We start from the raw sequence: 21,308 nt of genomic DNA, 5'->3' as shown, positions 1-21,308 counted from the left end.
GGCATATGAAAAAGTGCCAAGAGAGAAGCTATTCAATACGCTGCAGTTATATGGTGTCAATGGGGCATTATATCAAGCAATACTTAGTCTTTATTTGAGTTGTAAGTCAGCAGTTAGAATTGAAGGAAGTACAGGAAGATGGTTTAATGTTAAATCTGGTGTGAGACAAGGATGTACATTATCCCCTCTGTTATTCATTATCTATATGGATCACATTATGAAGGAAAGTGGTATTAAATCTGATATCAAAATTGGAGATGTTAATGTCAGCTCTTTGCTTTATGCGGATGATGTTATACTTCTAAATAAATCCGCTACAAGTCTGCAAGATTCTCTGACTAAATTAAATTGCTGTTGTAATAGATATGGTATGAAGGTCAGCAATAAAAAGACAAAGACAATGAAAATAGGCAGAATCATTGAAAATGTCAACTGTGTTGTGAATGGAGAACCTGTGGAACAAGTAAAACATTTCAGCTACTTAGGCACGATTTTTACTGAAGATGGGAAATTAAATATAGAAATAGACAACAGAATCAGCAAAGCTGGTATGGTGGGAAGTCAACTGAATAAATTCATATGGAATAAGAGAGAAATTAGTCAGAACACTAAATTAGCTGTATACAAGACAGTGTTCAAACCAGTTTTAACTTATGGATCTGAGAGCTGGGTCCGAAGTAAAACACTTGACCAAAGACTAGAGACTGCAGATATGAGAGTCCTGAGAAAGATTAGAGGCGTGAACAGATGGCATCTAGGCAATATCATATTAAAAATGAGGATATTAGGAAAGAACTTGACATTGTCAGCATCCAGGAATGCGTTAGCAGAGCTAATCTCAGGTGTTATGGTCACTTAAATAGAATGGGAGAGGAAAGATTAGCAAAACAAGTGTTCTCTGTCAGGTTGGCAGGAAAACGACCCAGAGGAAGACCAAGATATAGGTGGATTGATACGGTACAAAGTGCCTTAGACGATAGAAATATAAGATTTGATAATGTTGGAGTCTTGACAAGTAACAGACTGATTTGGAGGAAAATTGTAGATAGGAAGTTAGTAATGATGTAATTTTTTCATGTAGTACTGTCATATCCTGTACACCCCTTGAAGGTACATGGCAGGAATTTGATGATGATGATGATGACTTGCAACTCAACAGAATCAATTTAAGAGGTGTGGTTATTAAATAATGAGACTGGTTGCAAAAAAAAGTGGTTTATTATTACAATTGTACAACTTAATTGTTATCCCCTTCAACATAAATCCCTTCTCTATCTACATACTGTTGCATTAGGATTTTCCATTGTTGGAAACAGTGTTGCAAGTCATCAGGTGTTATCTGCTTCTGTATCGCTAAGTAGATAACACCTGATGACTTGCAGCACTGCTTCCAACAATTGAAAATCCGTATGCAACGGTGTATAGATAGAGAGGATAAGAATTCAGTTGTACAATTGTAATAATAAACCTTTTTTTTTTTGCAACCAGTCTCGTTATTTAACAGCCACACCTCGTATATGGAATAAGAGTGAAATTAGGCAAAACACTAAATTAGTTGTGTACAATTTTACTTATGGATCTGAGAGCTGGGTTAGAAATAAAACACTTGATCTAAGACTAGAGACCACAGATATGAGAGTCCTGAGAAAGATCAGAGGCGTAAACAAATGGCATCAGTGGCAATATCATATTAAAAACGAGGATGGAAAAGAACTGGACATTGTTAGCATCAGGAATGTGTTAGTAGCTATTCTCAGGTGGTATGGTCACTTAAACAGAATGAGAAAGGAAAGATTAGCAAAACAAGTGTTCTTTGCCAGGTTGGCAGGAAAAAGACCCAGAGTCAGATGATATAGGTGGATTGATACAGTAAACAGTGACTTAGAAGATAGAAATATAAGATCTGATAATGTTGGAGTCTTGACAGGTAACACTGATTTGGAGGAAAATTTAAGACAAGAAGTTAATAATGATGTAAGTTTTCATGTAGTACTATCATATCCTGTACACCTTTTGAGGGTATATATCAGGAATTTGATGATGATGACTTACAACTCAAATAAAGACTAAGTATTGCTTGATATAATCAACATGGATATCGACAGCGTATGGGAAGCATTTAAACAATATTTAAATGATGCAATATCAGAATGTGTCCCGAGAGTTTGAAGAATAAATAGAGTATGAGTCAAATGGATGTGTAATCTTATTAAGCAAGAGATTCATAAGAAAAGGACGATGTGGAAGGAATACCGTTTGCATAAGGATGACGTCCGTTATGAACGTTATAAGCAGCAGGCTAGAATAGTCACAACTGTTGTACAGAAAGCAAAGTCTGATTATGAAAATAAACTGGCTCTGCGTGCGAAAGACAACCCACAAGAATTATATCGATATGCTGCAAGTAAAAGAAAGAATGAATATGAAAGAATAACTCTTCTAAATCCAGATGGAGTGAGGGTTACTGATACAGAAGAGGTTGTTCAGTTAATGAGTGCCCATTAACTGAACTAGATGAAGAAACGTAGGTGTGTGAGGCCGAGGTATTAGAGTTGTTGCACAAACTGAAAATAAGAATTCAGCAATAGGGACTGATAGAATATCAGCATGTGTGCTAAAAGAGTGTTCAGCTGAACTGATCATTCCTTTGACCAGGATGTTTAATATGAGTCTCAGAACAGGGAAGATTCCGCAGGAATGGAAGGAATGTATGGTAATTCCATTGCATAAGGGTGGTGCAAAGACCGATGTATCAAACTATCGACCAATTAGTATCTCAGGAGTGGTGGTGGTGAAGATTTTGGAAAAATTGGTTAGGGCCCACATTCACAAATAGTTGACAGTGAATCTCTACTTTGAAATGAACAACGCGGGCTTACTAAGGGAAGGTCATGTTTTAGCAACTTGCTCACATTCTATGACAATGTTACCATTGAACTAGACAAGGAAAATGGATACACCATGATACTTTTGGATTTTGCTAAGGCTTTTGACAGAATACGACATGATAGACTGCTGCATAAATTGGAGAAAATGGGTTTGGGTTATACAACATTAGCATGGATAAGAGGATGGCTGACTGACAGATATCAAAAAGTGGTATATGGGGGATCTGAGTCTGTAAGGTTTAAGGTAACAAGTGGTGTACCACAAGGATCAGGGATTGGTCCACTGTTATTCAATCTGTACATTAATGATATTGGGAAGGATTTGACAAGCCACATACAGTTATTTGCTGATGATGCAAAGATAGGCAGGATAATTATGAATTCTGCTGATATGCAGTCCTTGCAGAATGATTTGAATAAGCTGGAATTGTGGGCATGGGAAAATGGGTGTCAGTTCAATGTCAGTAAATGTAAATTCATTCACTTCAGCATGATTACCTATCCAATGTTGTATTATATTGGTGGGATTAGGCTAGAAGAAAATGATGAGGCTAGGGATCTTGCAGTGTTAATAGATAGGAAGTTGAAGTTCAAGGGCCATGTGGCAAAGATTGCAACTCAAAAGATAATTGCAATGCTCAAACGAACTCAAACTTAACATGTAAAGATAAGGATGTTATTTTGCCTCTTTACAAGGCCTTGATAAGACCTCACTTGGACTATTGTGCGCAGTTCTGGTCTCCTGGTTTCCGATGTGATTCTGATATATTGGAGAGAGTACAAAGGCAAGTGTTAAAAATAATATCAGGATTGTGGAATACTGATTATGAAGACAGGTTGAGAATTTGTAGATTGCAGAGACACTAGCAAATAGGAGAAAGAGGGGTGATATGATTGAGACTTACAAACTGCTGAAACGGTCATACAAGATTTCAATTGATGGGATTTTTCAATTTATGGAGGTTGGGGAAAGAACAAGAGGGCATCCTTGGAAGCTGAGAATGAAGGCTGCCAAGAAGGGCCAAATTTTTCTCTCAGAGGGTGGTGCGTGATCGGAAAGGATTGCCAGTAGATGTTGTGAGTGCAAGCAGTGTGAATGCATTCAAGAATAAGTATGATAGCTGGTGTGTGTAGTATGTGGCCTCCCTCAATGAGTCTCTGACTCCCTGGAGGTCTCTCTTAATAATAATAATAATGCCGCATTGACACCACATAACTGTAGTGTTTTGAAATGCTTTTCTCTTGGCACCTTGTCACATGCCTTTTGCCGGTTACAAATTTACAGATCTTTGTTATATTTCTACAATTTCTCAATTATGTCATAAAGAGAAAATTTGATCCTGAGAGCTCTATTTGGCCTGAATCCAGTTTATTCTTCATCAAGCTTCCCTTTCACAATCCTTCAAATGTTTCTCAAGTATACTTGCATAAATCTTACCAGCAACACTCGGTAGAGAAATACATCTGTAATTCTCACATTCTGCTTTATTTCCCTTTTTGTATATGGGTACTATGAGAGCTTTACTCCAATCATCTGGAATTTGTCCTTCTGAACTATGCAGTGTAGCCACCACAAGACTTTTATATCTCCATACTTGAGCATTTCTGGTTGAATATCATCTACTCCTGCTGCCTTTCCACATTTCAGGTCTTTGATGGCTTTTTCTACTTCAAGTATGGATATGTATTCCTGACTGCATGCCTGTTGAACATTTTTTACCATTATGCTATCACAGTTTGTTTCATTTGGCAATTTTCCAAAGCAATTTCTCAGTACTTCAAGGATATCATATTTTTTCTCCAGTTTTCATGTCACCTTTATCATCTGTAATTTTTTTTACAGCACTCTTTCCTCCATTTTTGAGTTTTTTCAACAGCTTCCAAAACATTTTGCTACCTTCCTGCTATTTATTTTCTATGCTCTTGCCAAAGTCTATCCATGACTTTTGTTTGGCTAGTTTTACACAGCACTGTGCTTTGTTACATTTTTCTCTGTATTCTCTATGAGCACAAGCTGACTTATTCGCTAGGAACTTTTGATATGCTTTCTTCTTTTCCTTCATGCTTCTTCTTGTGTCCACCATGGAGTTCTGATTTTTTTATCATTGCAGATAACCTCACCACATGCTTCTGGCATATTATGTCGATCTGGTACTTATCCAATTCCTCAGCCAGCTCCATTTCTTTGTCATTCAGGTTTCTTATGTTGATAGTAACAATCTTGAAATTTGGTGATGTCGAATTGGAATGTGTTTCAGGATTTGTTCCAGTAGCTGAATTTTCGCTGTTTGCCCTGGTTCCCCGATGAAAACAATGGAGGCCTTGTTTATGTCACATGGGAATGCCCCAGCCGGGACATGAACTTCTGTCGTGTTGTACCATCAGTTTACATTGTGGTTTAAGCCAATAAGAACACAATTTGGTTGGCTAAATCACAAATTGCTGGCACATCCTCATTCATTCAGTATCCAGGTAGATATCTAACAGGGTGCACCATGAGGTGAGGATTGGACATTAGGTCAGAAACCCTGGTCAGTTCTTCACATTCCTTTAAAGACTATGTGGAGGTCTCCTCCCAGTTATACAGCTTTGATCCTTAAGCACCCCAATAATTACTCTATACATCTAAAATATCTCTATCTTCAGTTTTCATGTCACCTTGATTATCTATGATTTATGTTACAGTACTCTCTTCTTCATTTCTAAGTTTTTTCAAGTCTTAGAATATTTGCCACTTTCCTGATATTTATTTTCTATGTTCTTACCAAAGTCTTCCAGAACATTTGTTAGTTAGTTAGTTTTAAACAGTGCTTTGCTTTCTTAATTTTTCCATGTATTCTTTAACAGTGCATGTTGACTGGTGGGAACTTGCAATACATTTTCTTCTCTTTCTCTAACTGCCTCTTTAACATCTCCTGAATCCATCATGGAGTTCTGATTTTTCTTTCCTTATAGAGAACCTTACTACATTCCACACTCTGTCTTCATTCAATCAACGTTTTCTTCAGGTGAAAAAAAAACGTATGATAATAAAATGAAACATACTGATATGTCTTGATAATTGTTTTTCTTTTCCTTCTTTAGATTACCAACTTTACTGAGATCAACAACCAAGTAAATTTTGAAAGCTTGGTACCACTTTTAAGTTCTACATTTGCATTACAACTGATCATGAAGTGTCTGTGCAATGCACACAGTATCTGTACTACACTTTGTCTTATTTGGAAAAAATTTACAGCACAAAAAATTTGTACCTATTCCAAACATGCTGCTGTTAAACTAAGCAAAAGTAGAATCACATAAGTTAAATCTGCCAAATAGCAAGTGATTAATATATCAATGCTTTGCACACTAATAATTGTACACGTCACAATTAACAATTATCCATGATTTATGAAAAGATTAACAAGTAACATATTAATATGTAGTTGAATGTAATGGAGGACTGTAATGAATATAATGATCAACTCTATATGCATAACAAATAAATAGAAGAATTAAATTTTTATTATTCCTACCAGTTTCCAAGACATGAAGATTTGCCGGAAGAGAAAGGAAATCTTTCCATGCTGCCTCTAAGTATTTATGGCGCATGTAACGAAGCACTCGCTGTGCATAGTATTTGTCTGTAAGTTTGTCATTGCTGTAAGAATTGAAAAACATCATATAAATCATATGAAATGCAGTGATAAAAAATTGCTTAAGAAAAGTATTCCTTTTATTTATCAACTATCTTGGCCAATGACTACACAGATCAAATACATTGCATGATAACTAATAATTAAGGAATTAACAGCGTAGACTAGAAATATAAATTAAATAAACTTTAATATATACTTTCCGATATTTCGGCAAACGTCACGTTGCCATCTTCTTGGGAACTTAATACAAAGACAAGTGCACGCAAGTACTACATAACAGCAAATGAGAACAGAAGCTAGGAAGCTACCATTTTCCTAAAGTCCTGATGGTGCCCCCTGGCGGGCTATATTGGTAGTTCCTGGCCTTTGGGCTGAAGTTCTGATAAACGTTTCCCAAATTTGGAGCAGTCTCATGCATCCAAATTTGTTGAGGTTTGGCATGTTCCTAAGGGCTGAGGCTGATTCCATGAATAGTCTTTCATATTTGAACTTGCTGCGGTGTATTATTGTGGCTTTCTTCCATCTTATTCTGTGGTGAGTATCCAGAACGTGGTCTGCAAGCCCAGAGTGACTGTACTAGTGAAATCGGATGTAATCCTTGTGTTCTGAGATTCTGATATTTGCTGTTCTGCCTGTTTGGCAAAAGTAGGATAATTTACAACTGCAAGGGACCTGGTATACACCAGGTAGGTCTAGGGGAAGTGGCTGGTCTTTAGTGGAGTGGATAAGGGATGTCAATTTTCTATATGGTCTGTAACAAGTGGTCAAGTCATGTTTTTTTAAAATTTTGTTGATTTTTTCCGAGGTGCCTTGGATGTAGGGAATGGTGATGGATTTAGAGTAATCTTTTTTGTGAAGGGGAGGGGATGGTGGGTTGTGAATAACTGGTTTAAGTATTTTTTGGATTCTTTTTTTGGGGGGGGGGGGGGGGAGGGGGAGGGGGGGAGGGTAGCCGTTGGCTGAGAAATTGTCACGGTTGTGATTTAGTTCGGTGGTTAGGGCTTGATCATTTGAACAGATTATTTTTTTGAAATGGAGCTAGCTGAGGAATTAGATAAGTACCAGATTGACATAATAGGGGTGACTGAAACAAAAAAGACCAAAACTGGTGAGATCTTTCTGAGCAATAAATACAAAATGTTATATTCAGGCAATAACAATCAAGGAAAAGAAGGAGTAGCCATAGTATTCAACACAAAATACGAGGCTAATCTTCTTGAATGGCAGTCAGTCTCAAGTAGAGTAATGTGGGCAAATATGAGAATGGGGAACTGGACAATGAGACTTATTTGTGCCTATGGTCCCACAGAAGGTTCTACTAAGGTAGAAGTGGAGGAATTTTTTGAGGCTTTAGAAAAAGCAACTGACACAATGAAAAAGGAAAAGTTGGTCCTTGTTGGGGATCTAAATAGTAGAGTAGGAAATGATTGTGAGACATACAAAAATATTTTGGGAAAATTTGGAGAAAAGAGCAAAGCTAATAATAATGGCAAATATCTGTTGGATTTCTGCTCAGGACATGGACTGGTTATTACTAACACCATGTTCCAACATAAAAATGTGCACAAATTCACATGGAGAGAAGAGGCTAGGAATAAGAAAAGTCTCATTGACTATGTTATTGTTGATAGTGATGTTTTCTCCCTGGTGCAGGACACCAGAGTGTACAGAGGATTTGAAAATGGAAGTGATCACTATTTAGTCTTGAGCAGGATAAAATTGAATTTCATATTGAAAAGAATAACATGTAAGAAAGTTTTAAAGCGAATAAAAGTTGAGCAGCTCTCAGATGTAAACTGTAGACTAAAATACAGAAATATTATTGAAAAGAAAATGAAAGAGTTTGAGAACAGGAATCAAACCTTGGAGATTCAGTGGCAAACTCTGAAGGAAACATTGATTGATTCTGCCAGAGAGGCATGTGGTGAGGTTGTGTGCAAAGATAAAAAAATCAGAACTCCCTGGTGGACACAGGAAGTTAAAGAGGCAGTGAAGGAAAAGAAGAAAGCATATCAAAAGTTCCTGGCAAATAAGTCAGCTTTTACTCTTACAGAATACAGAGACAAATGTAAGAAAGCTAAACAGTGTGTAAAACTAGCTAAACAAAAGTCATGGGAGGACTTTGGCAAGAATATAGAAAATAAATATCAAGAAGGTGGCAAAATATTCTGGAGGTTGTTGAAGAAGCTTAGGAATGGAGGAAAGAGTGCTGTAAAAGGAATTAGAGATGATAAAGGTGAAATGAAAACAGGAGAAAAAGATATCCTTGAAGTATGGAGTAATTACTTTGAAAAACTGCTAAATGAAACAAGCAGTGATGACAGCACAGTGATAAAAAACACTGACCAGGCATGCAGTCAGGAATACATATCCATTCCTGAAGTAGAAAAAGCCATCAAAGGCTTGAAATGTGGAAAGGCAGCAGGAGTAGATGATATTCGACCAGAAATGCTGAAGTATGGTGGTATAAGAGTCTTACAGTGGCTGTACTGCATAGTTCAGAAAGCCTGGACAGAGGGACGAATTCCCGATGATTGGAGTAGAGCTCTCATAGTACCCATATATAAAAAGGGAAATAAAACTGAATGTGAGAATTACAGAGGTATTTCCCTACTGAGTGTTCCTGGCAAGATCTATGCAAGTATACTTGAGAAACGGTTGAGAAGAATTGTGGAAGAACAGCTTGGTGAAGAACAAGCTGGATTCAGGCCAAATAGAGGCTGTCAGGATCAGATCTTCACTTTACGACAAATAGTCGAGAAAGCATGGGAATATAACAAAGATCTGTATTTAAGTTTTGTCGATTTGGAAAAGGCATATGACAAGGTGCCAAGAGAGAAGCTATTCAATACGCTGCAGTTATATGGTGTCAATGGGGCATTATATCAAGCAATACTTAGTCTTTATTTGAGTTGTGAGTCAGCAGTTAGAATTGAAGGAAGTACAGGAAGATGGTTTAATGTAAAATCTGGTGTGAGACAAGGATGTACATTATCACCTCTGTTATTCATTATCTATATGGATCACATTATGAAGGAATGTGTTATTAAACCTGATATCAAAATTGGAGATGTTAATGTCAGCTCTTTGCTTTATGCGGATGATGTTATACTTGTAAATAAATCCGCTACAAGTCTGCAAGATTCTCTGACTAAATTGAATAGCTGTTGCAATAGATATGGTATGAAGGTCAGCAATAAAAAGACAAAGACAATGAAAATAGGCAGAATCATTGAAAATGTCAACTGTGTTGTGAATGGAGAACCTGTGGAACAAGTAAAACATTTCAGCTACTTAGGCACAATTTTTACTGAAGATGGTAAACTAAATATAGAAATAGACAACAGAATCAGCAGAGCTGGTATCGTGGGAAGTCAATTGAATAAATTCATATGGAATAAGAAAGAAATTAGTCGGAACACTAAATTAGCTGTATACAAGACTGTGTTCAAACCAGTTTTAACTTATGGATCTGAGAGCTGGGTCAGAAGTAAAACACTTGACCAAAGACTAGAGACCGCAGATATGAGAGTCCTGAGAAAGATTAGAGGCGTGAACAGATGGCATCAATGGCAATATCATATTAAAAATGAGGATATTAGGAAAGAACTTGACATTGTCAGCATCCAGGAATGCGTTAGCAGAGCTAATCTCAGATGGTATGGTCACTTAAATAGAATGGGAGAGGAAAGATTAACAAAACAAGTGTTCTCTGCCAGGTTGGCAGGAAAACGACCCAGAGGAAGACCAAGATATAGGTGGATTGATGCGGTACAAAGTGCCTTAGACGATAGAAATATAAGATCTGATAATGTTGGAGTCTTGACAAGTAACAGACTGATTTGGAGGAAAATTGTAGATAGGAAGTTAGTAATGATGTAATTTTTTCATGTAGTACTGTCATATCCTGTACACCCCTTGAGGGTACATGGCAGGAATTTGATGATGATGATGATGATGATGATTTTTGCCCTGTTTAATAGTGTCTTAATAACTCCATATTGTTGTGAGGGGGGGGGATTGTTGGTGAATGTATCTGCCTGTATGGGTGGGTTTTCTATAAACTGAGAAAACCAAGGTTCCATCAGTTTGGCGGGTGACTAGTGTCTAGGAAGGGGAGGTTATTGTTTTTCTCTTTTTCCAGGGTGAACTTGATTCTAGGGTGTTGGTTGTTAAAGTGTGTTAGGAAGGAGAGGAGTGAATCTGGGCAATGTGGCCAAATAGGTAACACATCATCAACATAGCAAAGCCATATGGTAGGTTTTTGTGGGGCTGAGTTTAAGGCTTTCTCTTCAAAAGTCTCCATAAGGAAGTTGGCCAAGGGTGGAGAAAGTGGTGAACCCATGGCTGTCCCCTCTATCTGTTTGTTGTTTGTAGAATTTTTCCTGCCAAAAGAAATAGCCTGAGTTCATTGTAAACTGAAATAGGGCTGAGATATCGGGAAGAAATTTATCTTGGATTAGCTCTAAGGTTTCTTTGAGGGGGACATTCGTGAATAAGGAGGAGACGTCAAAACTGACCATTATGTCATTATGTTGCAGTGTAAGGTTTTCTATACTGGCTTTGAAGTGGGCTGAGTTTTTCATCTGTGATGGTGTGTTGCCAGTATAGTGTGAGAGCGCTTTGGCTAAATGCTTGGCTAGTTTGTAAGTGGGGGAATCATCGATTCCCCCCCCCCACTTACAAATCTTATACTATGTTTAACATATTTCAATTTTTCCAACATTTTCTAGACAACAAATTGTTCTTATTACTAATTGTTCCATAAGAATAAAAATTCTCTTTCCTAAAGTAGTGGAAAAGAAATTTTTTCTCAGTAAAACAGAAAAATTCCACATGGTTAATAGTTAAATAAGATAAGTCCTGCTTCCAAAAGATGAAACAATAGTAACACATGAAATTTTGCACAACACGGGTGTTTTACATAGCAAATATCCCATTAACAGAAACTGATAATACACATTAGAATGTTTCTGAACAATGTTCTTGGATACATTTTGGAAAATTATGGAGACAACTACTGTGTTTGAGTAAAACTTTAGTTTAACATAAACTAAAATCCACTTTCGACGTTTCGACCTTTATATCAAGGTCATCTTCTGGAGCATATGCACTATATACAGAAAACAAGGTACACTACAATCTACATGGTTTGTTAAAGTTACTGACCAACTGTTACAACACTTATTGGCCTGACCTCTGGCGAAAAAAAAAAAAAAAGAAATAAATAAAAAAAAAAAAAAAGAAATGAAAAATAAAAATATACATCAATGCTACAGTCCTATTATTAATATTATCTACTGGTTGTAAAATTATTGGCAGAAACAACAAGTCTGTGTGTGTGTGTGTGTGTGTGTGTGTGTGTGTGTGTGTGTGTGTGTGTGTGTGTGTGTATATATATATATATATATGTAACGGTTCAAGTGATAAATTCGGTTATTATTATTATTAATAATTACCGGTTAAAGTGAATAATTCCCACAGGAGTCTGGTACATGTAATAAAAACATGTTTATAGGTTTTATATATAGGTTTTCATTCTCAACAGAAATTATAACAGCTTAGTTTAGGTGAGTTTATAATGAAAAAAGTAAGGAAAGTACTTCTTTTGCACTCAATGAAATCAGAAATCATTATAAACTAACCTAACCTTGATCGGTTGGAAATCATTATAAACTAACCTAACTTAACCTAACCTTTATTGGTTAGGTTAGTTTATAATAAAAAAAGTAAAGAAAGTACTTCTTTTGCACTCAATGAAATCAGAAATCATTATAAACTAACCTAACCTTTATTGGTTAGGTTAGTTTATAATGAAAAAAGTATGGAAAGTACTTCTTTCCTTACTCAATGAAATCAGAAATCATTATAAACTAACCTAACCTCGATCGGTTGGAAATCATTATAAACTAACCTAACCTCGATCGGTTGGAAATCATTATAAACTAACCTAACTTAACCTTTATTGGTTAGGTTAGTTTATAATAAAAAAAAGTAAGGAAAGTACTTCTTTTGCACTCAGTGAAATCAGAAATCAATATAACCTAACCTAAACTAACCTGGATGTCGCATGTCGAACCAGAGTGTAGTCGTAGTTTGTCATGCGCAGATTAATGAGGATAAAAGATAAACGTTGTTGTGGGCCGAGCTTAATGATTGCAGGCAGATAAATGGGCATAACAAATAAAAGCTGTTGTGAGCAGATGAATGGGGATAATAGATAAATCAAAGAGGAACTGATCAGTGTTTTTCTCCATTGATAAGGAAAGAGGTATACAGCAATGACGTTAAACCTATTATCTCCATTCATGAAAAGAAGTACTTTCCTTTCTTTTTTCATTATAAACTAACTAACCTAAGCTGTTATGTTAGATATATTTTTGTAAATTTTAATCAAAAATTACAGTGATATAATCGGGTCCAGGATACAATTCCAGAATTTATTTGTTCGTTTCCAGGAAGATCTAAAGGGGCCCAAACAGAAGACGACGTACATTCATAATTATATGTACCATTCTGTACCATTCGTTGTTCGTTTAAACTCGAATTAGGCGCCTTCTGCAGAGCCTGCGTATATTGCACACTTCGCAAACGCCATCAGCCGGGCCTGCCTATATACAAAACCTATAAACATGTTTTTATTACATTTACCAGACTCCTCTAGAAATTATTCACTTTAACCAGTTAAAGTGATTAATTCTAATTATTCACTTTAACCAGTATTTGAAAAAATTAAAAAATATAAACATAGATGGATAGAACACGTTCAAAGAATGAAAACAGAAAGATTACCAAAAAAAGTCTTAAAGTACAAGCCATTAGGAAAAAGAAAACCAGGATGTCCTCTTAAACGATGACTTCTAAGGCCGGAACAGGCCATACTAGGCCTAAATCCTTGATACGTATGATGATGATGATTCACTTTAACCGATTATTATTAATAATAACCGGATTTATCACTTTAACTGTAACACATATATTAACACCATGATCATACATATATATATTCCAACCAGTTGGTATGGAATGGTTTCCAATACTGGCTGGAGGTTGCCTAGAGTCCTGACGTATGATGGATACAACGTATTAGGTGGGTTGAATGTGTGCCATCCAGATTCTTGGAATTTTCATGCTGCCATTATTGTTGATATTTGGGTGGTTTATCAGAATTTTGCAGGCTTCCTTAAATTTTCTTTCATACCAGGTTTTTGTATGGTGTAAAGAGTGGTACTTTTCCAGTCGATTTGGTGTAAGGTGTTGAGAGTGTGATCTGAGAGGCCTGCTTCACCAAAATGGTTATATTTAATGTCTTATGTGTTCTTTCTTATATATAGGGATTGTACATCCTGTTTCACCAATGTACGGTAAGTTACAGGTGCAGTTAGCTGTTTTTAAGGGTGTTAATGACTCCATATTTTTGTGATGGGTGGTGGTGGTATGAATTAGCATGTATGTATTGGCCAGTGTGTGTTGGTTTGCAGTAGACCGTAAAGGATAGACTGCCAGAAGGAAGACTGACCAGGAACGGGAGCGAGTTCCTGTTCCTAGATACAAGTTTCACAACCATATGCGATGACTGAAAGCATACACTGGTTAAATGTCTTCCTTTTTAAACAGAGTGGGACATCATTGTTTTGAAAAATGCTTTTCAATTTTCTGAATGCACCCCAGGCAAGTCGAACTCTCCTATTTATTTCCTTTTGGAGTCCACAGTTTAAATCAATGAGATGACCGAAGTATGTATATGAAGCAACTCTTTCCAAGAAATTGTTTTCTATTATGTTTTTGGTGTACAAAATGATTAAACATGATTTTAGTTTTTTCTCTGTTTATTTTTAGACCGACTTTTCTGCTTTCATGATATAGGTCTTCTATCATTAGATTAAGGGCTTCTGGAGTCTTTGCAAAAATTATGATATCATCTGCATGTCTTAGGTGTGTTAAGTTTCTGTTATTAATGTTTATACCAAGGTTTGTCCAGTTTATATTATTAAATATTTCTTGAAGGACTGCTGTAAAGATTTTGGGTGATAGAGAGTCTCCCTGTCGGACACCTTTTTCAATTGATATTTTATTGCTACTTGTGTGAAGTTGTATTGTTGCTGTTGCAGTGTGGTATATTTCCTGGAGGAGGAGGTCCACATATTCTCCAGGAACTCCCTGATTCTGGAGTGCTTTGATTATTGCATTAGTTTTGATGGAATCAAATGCTTTTTCATATTCAATGAAGGCTAAACAGAGAGGCAATTGGTTTTCTTCTGCTTTTTCTATTATTTGTTTTACTGCATGAATATGATCAATTGTGTTAAAGCCTTTATGGAATCCTGCTTGTTCTACTGGTTGATTTGAGTCTAGAAGAGGGGTTAACCTGTTTGTTATTACTTTTGTGAGAATTTTGTACAGATTGGAGAGAATACTAATTGGTCTATAGTTCTTTACTTCTTTGTCTCCTTTTTTAAATAACAGTATCAGAGTAGCATTTTTCCAACCAGTTTTCTGGTATCTTCCCCTCTTCTAGGCATAGATTTAGTAAGTTTGTGACATGGTGAATGATATTGTTTCCTCCCCATTTAATTAATTCTGTGTGAATTAGGTCTTCATCCAGACATTTTCCATTTGTTTTAATGCTTGTTTTTTTTCATCTGAAGTGAATAGGGGAATGAATTTTATATGAAATGGAGAAGTTATTTATATTAGATTTGATAATTGAAGGATCACTATAGAGTTCTTTGTAGAATTCTTCTAGCCTACTTAGGATTTGTTCTTGGTTCCTTATTATAGTTCCATTCTAGTCTTTTATTGCAATTATTTGACTTTTGCCAACTGATAAATGTTTTCTTAGTATTTTCATGTTTTTATTATCTTGAATTGTTTCTTTTATTGTTTTAGTGTTATAAGATCTTATTTCATTTCTTATCTTTTTCCTTATTGTTTTGCATAGTTCTGCATATTCTATTTTAGAAATTAAGTTTTTGTCTTGTTTCATATTTCATCTCTTTTTCAGTAGTTGTAAGGTTTCCTATGAGAGTTTATGGTCTTATTGTTGTTTTTGAATTTGTTGGCTGCTGAGATTATTACTTCCGTTAGGTTTCTGCTTATTTTATTTATGTCTTCTTCTTCAAATATGTTTATTAAGTCTAGTTTTTGATTGAGTTTTTCTTTGTAATCTTCTTCTTGTTTTCAATAGGTTGTAAGTCAAAACTTCTTGATTTTTTGTTGTTTAGCCATTTTATTCTTTCCAATTTGGGGTTTATTTTAATTTTGGCTCTCACCAGTCGGTAGTCACTTCCTGTTTTTACTTGATTTAGTACCGAGGTATCTTGAACTATTTCTTTATTATTACACAGTACATAATCCATTTCATTTTTTTATTTCTCCATTTGGACTTCTCCATGTCCATTTTCTTTGAGAACTTTCTTACAAAATGTATTCATAATGTAAAGCTTGTTACTGATAGAGAATTCTGTAAGAGCCATTCCTGAGTTGCTGCTTATACCATATACGTATGGTCCTATTGTGTCTATTTGGTGATTGGGATGACCTACTTAGCTGTTTCTAGACTATGTAAAAATAAATAAAAAATTACAAAAAAATATATATATAATTGATAAAAAAAAAAAATTCTTGGCCTGCCCACAGTACAAATGTATTACAAATTTATGACTAACTTTTTTGTGAGTGGGAACCATATATAAAAAACACTGTACAAATAAAATCAGAAAAGAGGATTTTTTCATTTGCAAATATTATATCAGCAGATCTTTATTTAAAGTTTACCCCAAGAAGTTAATTGTTCCTTATGTTCCCTATTTCAAACCTTTTCTCCTCTCTTTATCCTCTTCCTGTAAGCATAGACCAATTAGTATTCTCTCCAATCTGTACAAAATTCTCACAAAAGTAATAACAAACAGGTTAACCCCTCTTCTAGTCAGCATACATGAAAAGGAAGTATACCACAGTAACAGGCCTTCCAGAACATTATCACATAAAGGCAATGTGCTGTGTGAAATGATGTAAAATTGTCAGTTATGTAAACAAGTTTAAATTAAAAAATGATGGTCGGACAACTACAAATATACCAACAATTTCTCAATGAAGAAGGATGATTTGGTCAGATACCAAAGTGCATATAATGATTTTATAGTTCTTTTGTTTTCCATAATACTGTTACATATATCCATCGTAGGTCATTCACTCCTAAGCATACACACACAAACACACATACAGGGAGCCAAGTGTCAATAAGTTTCCTTATATCTTAATATTTCATTTTCTGTGCTTTTTCTATTATTACATCAGAATCCCTATGGAGTCTGAAGACAACAAGGGAGGTCCACACTAACCATTATTCAAATAATGGCTATCATACTTCTCCTTAAACTCATTCACCAATGGAAAAAGCACTCGCAATCAGCTTTGGCAACTCATTTACCACGCTTCTTGAAATACAGCCTTTATGCCTTTGCCAATCATACTCATATAACATTCAGGGGTTTTCCTTTATTCTTTCACATTCAGTGACATACTGAAATATTTCTTTAGCTTGACCTCTACAGAACCCTTTTAGTAACATATGTTTCTATCATATCCCTTGTTTTCTAACTATCGTCTAAACTTTATAATCTACAAATCTTTAATCTACCATTATAGGAAGCACTCCACAGACCAGTCATCATTTTGGTTATTTGTCACTGAATCCCACTTCCACATTCCCAAGAAACCAAGGCAACCAAATAACAAGTAGTCCAGAAGTGGTTATATCAAAGCTTTACAAAAAGGATAACAGCTTCCTTACTTTTTTTTTGTAATATGTCCTCTGAACTTCAATTCTCTATCTATCCACCCTTATTCCTAAATCCCCCATCTCATCAATTTCTTTGGTGTTGTTCTATCTATATAACACAGACTCTCCCCCCCCCATCCAAAAGTACAAAACTTCTCTAATATTATTAATGTACAAATTGAAGTGCAGCAGTCCAAGTACAGAGTCCTGTGGCACACAACTGGTTACCTGCTTTCTCTTGATACACTTCCACTCTATACATATACTACTCTCTGTCTGTTTATCTCCAATTGCTCCAATTCACATAAGAGATTCATGTGGTATCTTCCCATATTCCTCTGCAAAATCTAGCAAATATCATGGTATAGCCATTCCCTTATTCAGTGCAACTGTCACTTTATTGTAACAATTAAGTAATTACTAAGAAGACCTCCCCTTCACAAGGCCCTTTCTTTTCCACCACAGAGTATCATCTTCCTGTCCACCCATTCCTGAATCATACTCTTAATGAACTTTTCCCATACTTTAACCACCACTCCTAAGATACTAAATGATCTATAATTTGCTAGCTATCTTGGAATCTCCTTTATGTAATGAAATATCCTTGAATTCCATTCCTTTAGAATTCTGCCAGTGATGAGAGAAACATTTCTAGTAAAACAGACTAATATCTCATACAGCCTCATGGGTGTTTTGACACAGGTCTCTTAATAGCCCATATACCTTCAAGTGCACTGCTAGCCTCATATTGCCCTCTTAGATAAGTCACTGTATAAACTTCACTGGGTGATACACACAAAGTAATCATTCATTAATTTAACTATTTCCTCTGCTTTTGTTACCTTTCATGAAGACCCTACACATGAAAGATCACAAGACCTATAACATTTACAGTGCTGTATGTGGGCAAGTGATTAAGGAGAAAATGTAGACTGTTGATATGTTTCTTAAAGAGTGGGAAGTTGTACTCAGTGGGAAAAACAGTATGGAAGAGATAGTTCCAAAGAATAGAGGTGGATGGAATAAAGGAAGCAAATGAGAAGTTGGTTTGATGTATTCAGAACTGGACAGCACATGGGTGCTAGTCAGTGGCTGCTGTAGTCCTTACATGGTTAGAAGAAAGTTGAGGAATGGTAGCAGCCGATTCAAAGGTGCAATGCCTATGAAAGTACCACATCTATGATAAAGTGACTGAAGAGAGTCTGTGAGAGAAGGATCATTTATTAAGTGGATTACCCTCTTCTGAATATCATCAAGAATTCTTAGGGAGGTCCTAGGTGCTCCAAAGTTCGTCAGATCTGAGACTTATAAAGTGTTAGGAGTTGACAGGAAGAGAAGCAATGTTTAGAACATCAAGCTTTTTAGAGGCTATGTAAGTAATGTTTGTGCCAGGATAAACTGGATGTGACAGTCACAATCCAAGAAGAGAAAGCTGATCTTGAAAGGAAACTGGAACATTATGAAAAGTGAGAGGGAATGAGGTAGAATTTTTCTTGCAGATAAGGCAGGCGGTTCCTTCTCTCAGGCTTCTCCACTTGTCGGTAGCTGCCTGTTCTCAGATTCATAAGCCTCTGTTCTCCATTGCTCTCACAATGGTCTCTTTCCATGTAGCCCTCGGTCTTCCTCTTTTCCTCCTTATAATTACACTTACCAGTTTATAATTATACTTACCAGTTCATAATTCTCAAAGGCCATCATTCTTCTGTCATTCTCTGAATGTGTCCATACTGCTTTAAAGCACATACCATCCTCTCATAAGACACTGTTCAACTTTCACTCTGTTTGATTATATGCATTTCTCAGATGATTGCCATCTCTGGCTGTTTGAGTGTCCCTTACATCCATAAGTCATTATGCTCTCTATAATCACACGATACAGCATCTTCTTAGTTCTCATTGAGACCTCATGACTCCATAAAATACCATTCACAGTTCTAATAGCTGCTCATGCCTGTCCTGTTTGAAACACTATGTCCACTTCATGCTGGCCAGACTTGTGCATCATGAAGCCAAGATATTTTAAGGCATCCACAGATTTTATAGTTCCTATCTCTAGCTCAAAATTTGTTGCACTATCACCTCTAACAACTACTAGGGACTGCATCTGCTCAAATATAACTTGATGTTTTTCCCCAAAATTAAAGTTTTAATTTTGTGCTGCGAGATATATGCAGGGATTTTCGGAAACCAAAGTTTTCAGGAAAAAATTGAAAATGGGTATGACTTACCAAGAATCTCCTATTCGTTATCGCTACTTCCGGCCTCGAGAGTGGTTTCCTTGTGTGCATCATCAAAGTCATCTAGCCAAACAGCATCATCTTCTCTCCTATCCCAGGCAATCTAATAAGAAAACTGAATGACTAATGAGAAGTGAAAGCAGAGCGTGAAACGGATAGCAATGGTAGGTCGGTAGAGATAGAGCAGCTATGAAGATGTGCATATGATTGGTGTGATATTAACAAAAGAGTGTGTGACTCAACAACAAAGGCAAGCGACAATTGTTGAGTTGAACTGATTCTTTTCAACAGAATTCCAAAATATCTGAAACTGTCATAACAACATTCATTAGTTTTAACACATTCACGCCAGGGTTGTTTTTCACCTGTTTATCATTCAGATGAGACTTCTCATTACCATTTGTGTACTCCTTCCATGTTACATGGACGGGCTCAACTGACACAAAGTTTCAATCCTTTGGTTGAATTTTGAGGAATGTTTGCGTGCCGCTTTTGTCAAGCTGACTCACACAGACACATTATACAGCATGTTAGTTTCAATTCACCAGTAGAATTTTATTTGAAGTTAGCCTTTGTGATCTGTCTTAATTACATCAAAAATTTCAAATGCAACTGAACAAACACTTATTTCATGTAATTGAAAATTTAGACAATTTTTAGTCAGACACTGTGTTTGGAAATACAACATACAGTTTTGCTTGAGTCTATACAGCATAGTTTTGCATGGAGGGGACACGTGATTCATTAGTGCCGTTTTTATTCCAGTTGTCTCTAATCGCAATATTTGTTGACATATATATTACACAGACTACAAATGTCTCTGCACCTTATTCAGTGATACAACAAAACTACTTATTTTTCTTGCATCTGCAGTATAGTGGCTGTTGGTGAGGGCATATTGTTTACTGCGACGAGCAAGTTACTATCACCCTGACATGAACGTATTTAAACTTTTTTCCTGTGAGGTACATGAAAAACTTTTTAATTTCTTTTTCCGTAAAGTAAAATCAGGGATTGAAGTTATACATGAGGGCGAGTTATATGTGAGTAAATATGGTGCTTTGTTTTTAACAAATTAACTTTCAGGCCCCAACATTTAATATCCACAATTTCCTCATTTCGTATTCTACATCCTATTTGTCCTGTGCAAGAATCACCTGGTCATCAGCATGGATGTCAGTTTTGAAGCACAAGTCTTGAGCACAACTGGAGGAATACCATATGGACTAAGAGCCTTATTACCTGCTTATCATCAGCCTTAATTAGTTATCCTTCCATGATCATTCTTCATTTGACTTTTCACATAGTGAGGGAATTCACTGAGATTTCCTTTGGCCTGCTCGGCTAACTTCCTTTCAATCTAATTTTTCTTTCTTGTCATGCTGATTACCTTCTTGTCTTTGTGCATCCCTGTTAGCTGTGGGTTAAGTCCCAAGAAAACAGTGGAACTCAAACCCACAGCTCATTGGTCAGAGAGTACAGATGCACTCCACTCGGCCAACCAGACCTGCCAAAACTTGGCCACAACAGACCACAGGCCTAACATGTAGAATGGAATTAATGCTCTTCAAGGCCTCATTAAATTCATTAAAGATATCAAAATGCTCCAATACTGCCTCAAGGTTTGAGTAATAAACCACTTTTCATGAAAAAAATATTCATTCAACTATGGCAATCTGTCCTGTGTTTAACACCCATAAATGAATTTGAACTGTATGAATTCATGCCCAAGAGCCAGAAGACTCCAGTAAAAAAAATA

General features: G+C 36.1%; 1 protein-coding gene across 1 annotated transcript in view; it reads right to left on the bottom strand.

Moving 5' to 3' along the window:
* Positions 1-21,308, bottom strand: part of LOC150105293 (F-box only protein 21-like) — a 159,389-nt gene that overhangs the window by 122,495 nt on the left and 15,586 nt on the right. Inside the window, exon 3 of the mRNA XM_090394671.1 lies at positions 6,407-6,531. Coding sequence (XP_090250797.1) covers positions 6,407-6,531 — 125 coding nt within the window. The remainder of the gene's footprint in view (positions 1-6,406; positions 6,532-21,308) is intronic.

This window comes from Typopeltis vanoorti, chromosome 6, assembly GCF_054136105.1.
Source record: "Typopeltis vanoorti isolate ZY-2024b chromosome 6, IOZ_Tvanoo_1.0, whole genome shotgun sequence".
NCBI lineage: Eukaryota > Metazoa > Arthropoda > Arachnida > Uropygi > Thelyphonidae > Typopeltis > Typopeltis vanoorti.
The sequence above is the reverse complement of the archived record's forward strand: the minus strand, read 5'-3'. Positions and strand labels throughout refer to the sequence as shown.